At 37.4% G+C, this 8,197-nt stretch overlaps 1 protein-coding gene across 1 annotated transcript; it reads right to left on the reverse strand.

The window, feature by feature from the left end:
* Positions 1-271: 271 nt before the first annotated feature.
* Positions 272-3,840, reverse strand: LOC133253653 (E3 ubiquitin-protein ligase Itchy homolog). The gene is given in 3 exon segments (XM_061427124.1): positions 272-2,696; positions 2,699-2,818; positions 2,821-3,840. Coding segments are annotated over 3 exon segments (2,574 nt in total). The 5' UTR covers positions 3,701-3,840; the 3' UTR covers positions 272-1,122.
* Positions 3,841-8,197: the final 4,357 nt, after the last annotated feature.

The raw sequence follows: 8,197 nt of genomic DNA on the forward strand, positions 1-8,197 counted from the left end.
TGTTAGAAGTGAACAGAAAATTCAAATCAGGACAAGACAGAATGGAAGTAACTATTATAACATTTGTCAGATAAATTGTCAATCTGTGAAGTTTTAATTCACACAGACAATACATTTCTATGGTTACTAGAAATGTATTGCTGTAAATGCATTTACTCACTTTTTTAACCAGTACCACAGCTCTTCCTCCCTAATGAAAATGATTTTATAGATATTTTCATTGACCTCTACTTGGATAAGAAAGCACTCTAATTTGAACTCCTTAGCAGGAGTTAAATGTAACTGGAATTGTTGGATTATGATAAAATTTAAAGATGGAATTGATATACAGGAACATACAAAAACTGTCAATGGCCTTCGATAAATTCACCCAAATTAATTTCAAAAATTGGCTTTTTTTTTTTTTCTCTCTACAGTGAAGGCAGCATAGTGTCAGTATTGTTTGTGAAGTTTAGTATTTGCGAGGCAATTAAAACAATCAACTTTCTAAATGAAGTCATTTGCAGACCGGGACCAACTTCTCCACAAAACTACTTTGTGGAGAGATACAAGAGTCTAGCATCTCTTTTCTAGGGATAACATCAAATGATGCATGGATTTCATGCTCCAGAAAGGAAAAACAACAGTCAGGCCAGGCTGAAAGAAGAGGGAGAGCACAAGCCAGAAGTTTGCTCACAACCCCAGAAGCTGGGCTGTTTTAAACAAATACCTCTTTCCACGAGGCTTAATAGGTAGATCTTACATATTTTAGTTACCATGGAAATTCCCTGCATATTTTCAGAATCTCTAAAAGAAAAAAAACCTAAGTGAGACTTCTGAGACAAATTTTTTGTTAAGGAAACAATCTAGTGGAATAAGACAAGGCAGATTTCATTGCTGTGTTAATCTCTTGGTAAGTAAGGTTTATGACTAAGTCATTTGCAGATCTGATTTCTGAAAACACTGAGAAGAAACCCAGAATCACTGGGAGATAAATCTCAATGATAACATTAATTTACTTACACTGAAGGTAACTCTCTAAACAGTCACAGTCCAATTTTACAAGTGTGCAATAGGCAAAGAAGGAAAAGGACAAACGTTGCAAATAAATTCTTGTCCTTTGGTGGTGCAGGCTCTCAGAATTCACTCTTGTCCAAAGCCTTCTGTTTCTTCAATAACAAATAACAGCTTTTCCTTCAGTTGCTCATAGCTCTTGTAGGGTGGCAGGTCCAGGCGGTTAAAACAGGTATGACGTCTAGGCAACCAATTTTCTTTCCCGACTTTTTCAATGCAGAACTTCTGTGGCCCATTGCTCCCCATGAGGTCAGCAAATCCTCCAACTGACAGTCGGCAGGTCCCAGTAACAAACTGCAAAAGTCGCATTCTCTTCTCATTATCGATTTCTTTAACAAACTGCCAAAACCACATGATTTGTTTACTTGTCCTGGTATAGTGACAGTAGATGGCATGTCTTTGCCAATCATTCAAATCAATCTCTTGTATCCCACATAAAAGGACCTCTAATTCCTTTGCATCGAAGTACTGTAGATACTGCTGGGGAAGAATTTCATTAAAGCCCTCAAAGAAAGCTTGCGTCTGTTCTTCAACACCACGAGACAATCTCCATTCAGCTACTATTCTGATATATTCTTCTTTATTTTCTTCTGTTACAAGAATATTGCCACCATTGGGTTTCAAATCATGACTCTTGATTTCACCTAAGATTTCTTTATCAATGGAGAAATACATTTCCAAATCACACTCCTCAATATTGTTTTCTTTAACCCAGATGAGAGAATTGTAAAATTCTGGATCAATCGATTCTAAATCCTTCAGTCCAACTGGTTTATTCAAGATACGCTTATAGAATGGCAAAGAAAAACCTGTGTCTATGAATTTCCCATGGAACAGAGCCATAGCAATAAACCTGCAAATAAAACGAAAATATTTCAGGTGATCTGGATTGATGTAAGAAGCGGGGTGTATCTGCAAGCAGTAGTTATCCTTCCCTGCATATTCAAACAGGCAATACATTGGGTTCAACACCTCATGTGACAAAAGAAAGAACCATTCTCTTGCTACACCTCCATAATCTAAACCTTCTTCTCCTGGAAAAATCACCCACAAACGTCTTCGCAGATCTTGAGGACTGAAGCTCATTATCTGCTGAAAGGAATCCTCAAACAACGTTTTTCTTGTCACTGTAATCTTTATGTGCTGTGGCATGGCCAGTTGCTGACACCAGAAACGGAAATATTGAACCTTTGCCTTGAATTCCCATACATAGGCTATCTGGGGTCCATTTTCGAAGGCAGATTTTCCCGTGCGGGGATCTATATAGGTGGTTGTTCTTCTATTGTGGTCCACAAAATATGGAATTCCGTCTACCGTGAATCTCATTTCCCAGCCTTCAGGTAAGGGCTTTTCATTTAATTGACCTTGATTTCTGGGGTCTTCCCATTGTGTAATACGAGTGTTGTGGTTGACAGAATATACTCTACCATTGCTGTCCGTTCTCTTCTCCCATCCAGGCGGCAGGGGACCCAGGGGATCAAATTCTTTATTTTGTGATGTAGCAAACAAATCTTGATTCCCATAAATGAACCTCTGGTTAAACTGCTGCATAGCTCCATGAAGTTGACTACCCTGGAGCTACCATTGTTCATAGTTCTGGACTGATTCCAGGGTTGGCCTCTGCCACGTTGTTGTTCTTGTGAATGGTCAACATAATAAATACGTCCCATGTTGTCAACCCGCCACTCCCAGCCAGGAGGTAGAGGTTCTGGTCTATCCCACATTGTTCTTTTTTCAATATGATCTACATAGTAAACTCGCCCACTCTCTGCTCCCAACAAGGTGGGAGGGGAGCTTGAGGTACAGGATTTAATGGTCTAGGGCCTGCACCTCCAGATATAGTAAAAGGAATTATTAATCCAGATGTTGCTCCTTCAGATGTACTTGAATTTGTATTTGTTGGTGGCAGAGAGCCTGTACTAAAGCCATCACTTTCAGAAGTGGTAGATGGTGAGCCATTGACAGATGCTGGTCTATGTGGGGTAGGTGGAGGTGGTTGTGAAGGTCTTGGAGGCCTAGAAGGTTTAAAACCGCCATTTGAGAGTGATGGAGAATTATTCCCATTGATCCTCCTGTTTTCACCAGACCCTGCATCCTCAGGGTCATCTGATCCACTTGCGCTTGCTCTCGTTTCATCCTTGGGCCTGGAGCCATCATCATTCTGTGAAGCACTTTCTGAACATGCAGTTTCACCATTGGCAACAACTTCAGACTCTAATTGCAGCCCATCAAGACAGACTGACAAATCTCCTATTGTTTCTGCTGGTTCTTTGTCACCTACAAGCTGTAAAGTCACAACTACTTCCTCAAGTTTCATATTGTTTGACTTTAATGTTTCATAGATATCCAATCCAGCAGTTCCCAACAAAACATCAGATTTCAGTGTCTGGTGACTCCACACACGAAAATGTAATTTACTCATAGGGGTGACAATAACTGTAAGAGGCTGCTTCCATTTGGGACTGTTCGTATTGTTGCATTTTTCTGTCTTCTTTGACTGTCCATCTACTGTGACTTCCACATAAGGACTTGGCCCAAACCAATTCTTTTTATTTTCTTTAAGTTTTGCTGAAATGACAGTGATCTGAAGTTGTGATTTCATGGTCAAACTACCCATTGAACCAAGCTGTGATCCACTGTCAGACATATCACCAACAGGAAGGCAAACCTGAAGTTTTCACCGTTTGAAGTCACTTCTTTGGATTAAGGCGCTGTCTCCAGAAGGCCACGGTTAAATGCATGTTACCAGGACTCGGGGTGGCGGCTACTCTTCAGACCCTCGACTAAGATGGCCCCATTGTATATTCTTGCCTCCTTTGTCAAAGATAAGGTGTCCATATGTGCATGGATTTATCTCTAGGCTTTCTATTTTGTTCCATTGATCAATATTTCTGTCTTTGTGCCAGTACCATACTGTCTTGATACCTGTGGCTTTGTAATAGAGCCTGAAGTCAGGTAGGTTGATTCCTCCAGTTCCATTCTTCTTTCTCAAGATCGCTTTGGCTATTCAAGGTTTTTTGTATTTCCGTGCAAATTGTGAACTTATTTGTTCTAGCTCTGTGAAGAATACCGTTGGTAGCTTGATAGGGATTGCATTGAATCTATAAATTGCTTTGGGTAGTATACTCATTTTCACTATATTGATTCTTCCAATCCATGAACATGGTATATTTCTCCATCTATTAGTGTCTTCTTTGATTTCTTTCACCAGTGTTTTATAGTTTTCTATATATAGGTCTTTAGTTTCTTTAGGTAGATATATTCGTAAGTATTTTATTCTTTCCGTTGCAATGGTGAATGGATTTGTTTCCTTAATTTCCTTCTGTTTTCTCATTATTAGTGTATAGGGATGCAAGGGATTTCTGTGTGTTGATTTTATATCCTGCAACTTTACTATAATCACTGATTAGTTCTAGTAATTTTCTGGTGGAGTCTTTAGGGTTTTCTATGTAGAGGATCATGTCATCTGCAAATAGTGAGAGTTAGTTTGAGCATTCTTTGGCATTGCCTTTCTTTGGGATTGGAATGAAAACTGACCTTTTCCAGTCCTGTGGCCACTGCTGAGTTTTCCAAATTTGCTGGCATATTGAGTGCAGCACTTTCACAGCATCATCTTTCAGGATTTGAAAGAGCTCAACTGGAATTCTATCACCTCCACTAGCTTTGTTCTTAGTGATGCTTTCTAAGCCCCACTTGATTTCACATTCCAGGATACTAAATATCTTTAAAAAAAAATAACTAAGTCAATATGGCGTCTTTAAAATATGCTTTATTTTAAAATAAACACAAGTAATACTTACTTTTACTTGTTGATGTTTTTGTCTGTATTTAGATATGTTTATAAAGTAGGCTTATTCTTGTTATAATTCATCAGGGTCACAGAGTAACCTTGTTTCATTTTGATGTTCTGTGATATTGTCAATTGAAATGATGGGAACGGATGCCATGATCTTCGTTTTCTGAATGTTGAGCTTTAAGCCAACTTTTTCACTCTCCACTTTATTATGAATTCAATCACATAATACTTCCCACTCCTGACAACATCCTATCCAGGCCAAAGCCACAGTTTCTTAAGATATACTAAAATTATGTGTCACATGCTCGAACTTCTAAGGCCTTCTAGGTACCTCTAGTACCCTTTTACTGAGATTCCACATGGATGCACATCCTGTGTGTTTACCATTACAGAGAAGATTTACAGACCCAACTTTTTCAACCTCAGGTGTCTATGTTCCTACAGGTATTCTTCTGGAGGCAACTGACTGTGTAAGTGCACACATAAACAAATGCATAAACAAATTACCATTAGGAACTAAAGAGAGAGTTGAATGTTTAAAAGCATATCTTAGAGACTGAAAAAATATCCTAGGAAATTCATATTATATACTTTAGCTTCTAATTAATAGAGCTATTTTAAAAATAAAATAAAGTGATTACTATGAAAAGTTTATTGTTCCATAGCCTAGCAAAAGTCGATTCTTTCTCCCACTACCTAGATGGATAGGCAGAAATCTTAATTTGTGATGATATATCAATTAAAATAATTGACAATATCATAAAAATAACTCTGGTGTTTTACATTTCATGTATTTTAATCCAATGTCAACTATTGACATTGAGAAGTTTTCTATATTACAAAAGTTATCCATCATTTTTCTTATGGTCATTGAAATGTATATCAATGTGAAGCTATTTCAGAATTGTCTTATAATGAAATAAAGTGACTACAATTGACCAGTTTAAATCTTACATCCCATTCCAGTTATTAAACTTTAGGAACATTTGTAAAAACTTTTATGTACATGAGATGATCATAAGATAGACAGTTTATGAGTTATCTTAGAGGACATCTTGAAATCATTTTTATCTCTGGAAATATAATCATGCAAGTATATTTACATTCAATTAATTCTGCTTCTGTGACAACAAGAAAAGCATTCTAGTTACAATACACCTGATTTTGCATCTAGAGGAACCTAGTGTACCCAAAATAATTCATAAGATAAAAGCGAAGCTGGAGACCTGGGTTCAATCCCTGGGTTGGGAATATCCCCTGGAGGAGGGCATGGCAACCCACTCCAGTATTCTTGCCTGGAGAATCCCCATGGACAGAGAAAGCTGGTGGGCTACAGCCCATGGGGTCACAAAAAGTCTGACATTACTAAGCGATTAAGCACTGCACATGGAAAATGTGGATAGTAAATGTTATAAAATTTAACAATAATTTAACTAAAATAATCTAAACTTACAATTGATTTATAGGAAATAAATTGAAGTTAATTAAGCAGATCTACTAAGGACACATACTGTGGCACTCATTTTACATAGAATGACCCCCAAACAATGCTGAAATGACAAAGGTGTGTTTTGAAGAAGTATAAATATTTTAAGATGTGTCACATCTGGACATTGCATTTCCAAGTCAAAATTTGTTTATTCCTTTTTTGACTTGACATTTGAACTTTGAATACCAGACCACCTTACCTGCCTCCTGAGAAATCTGTACATCAGTCAAGAATCACCAGTCAGACCCAGACATGGAATAGGAAAGCTGAGGGCCAAAGAATGAATGCTTTTGAACTGTGCTGGAGAAGACTCTTGAGAGTCCTTTGGACTGCAAGATCACACCAGTCAGTCCTGAAGGAAATCAGTCTGAATATTCATTGGAAGGACTGATGCTGAAGCTAAAATTCCAATACTATGGCCACCTGATGTGAATAACTGACTCATTGCAAAAGACGCTGATACTGGGAAAGATTGAAGTCAGGAGGAGAAGGGGATGACTGAGTATGAGATATTGGATGGCATCACCAACTTGATGAACATGAATTTGAGCAAGCACTGAGAGTTGGTGATGGACAGGTAGGCTTGACCTGCTATAGTCTGTGGGGTCACAAAGAGTCGGACCTGACTGAGTGACTGAACTGACTGATTTGTAAATTTTAAGTGAATGTGATACTTTCTTGTCAGGAAATTGTTCTTCATCTTGGTACCATTATTTTAATTAATTGATGTAAAGTGAAATAACGTCTGCATGTATTCCAAAGACATTAAGTGCTCCAAGTAATTTTGTGAAGAAACAGTAAATATATTACTCACTGATAGCCATTGTCAAGGTCAATGCAGGTGCAGTTGTTCTCACAGGGATTCATTTTGCAGTCATTGGAGTCTTGTTCACAAAAACTTCCTTTCCAACCAGAAAGGCATACACACTTATAGTTCTAAGGGAATGTAAAAACTATACAACCATTAGGTATTCCTTATTGTTCCTGGTTATTTTGACCTCTTATGAATTTATGAGTTTTTCAATTTTTATAGAATGTCAATACTTGCCAATTTCTCTTTATCATAGTTTAAAAACTACATGAACAGTATTCTCTGGTATCTAATTAAATAAAAATTAGTATTTCTGTATTAAGCTCACAATGAGAACTAACAGTCTTATTAAATGTTAATATAAAATACTTTGTTATGAATATAAATGCTGCAGCTGTGTCCAACTCTGTGACCCCATAGATGGCAGCCCACCAGGCTTCTCTGTCCCTGGGATTCTCCAGGCAAGAAAACTGGAGTGGGTTGCCATTTCCTTCTCCAATGCATGAAAGTGAAAAGTGAAAGTGAAATCACTCAGTCGTGTCTGACTCTGCGACCCAATGGACTGTAGCCTACCAGGCTCTTCCATCCATGGGATTTTCCTGGCAAGAGTATTGGAGTGAGTTGCCATTTCCTTCACCAAATATGAATGCTAGTGATTGGATAAAGCTAGATAACGAAATATTGTACTTGACTACTAGCTCATGAATTTAAAAATAACTACAACAAAATAATCCTTTTGATAGACTGTGGTATTGCAAATAGTAAACTTATATAAATGTGGTATTATTGCTTGGTTGAAACTGTGAAATCTTACATATTATTTTTCTAAAGAATAAAATTGGCCTATAACAATACTCAAAATACTAAAATTAAAATTGCTTTTTCCCAATTAGGCAAATACACAAACAAACAAAAAATGACCTCAAATTATGGTGGGAATAAACTATACATTAAAGCTAATTCTCAAGATTAGGGCTTTTGTCAAGACGTTAGAATATGGGCTCTCAAATTTAGAGATTTTGCATTTACAATTAGGAAAAATGCTAAA

This window comes from Bos javanicus, chromosome 9 (assembly GCF_032452875.1).
Source record: "Bos javanicus breed banteng chromosome 9, ARS-OSU_banteng_1.0, whole genome shotgun sequence".
Taxonomy (NCBI): domain Eukaryota; kingdom Metazoa; phylum Chordata; class Mammalia; order Artiodactyla; family Bovidae; genus Bos; species Bos javanicus.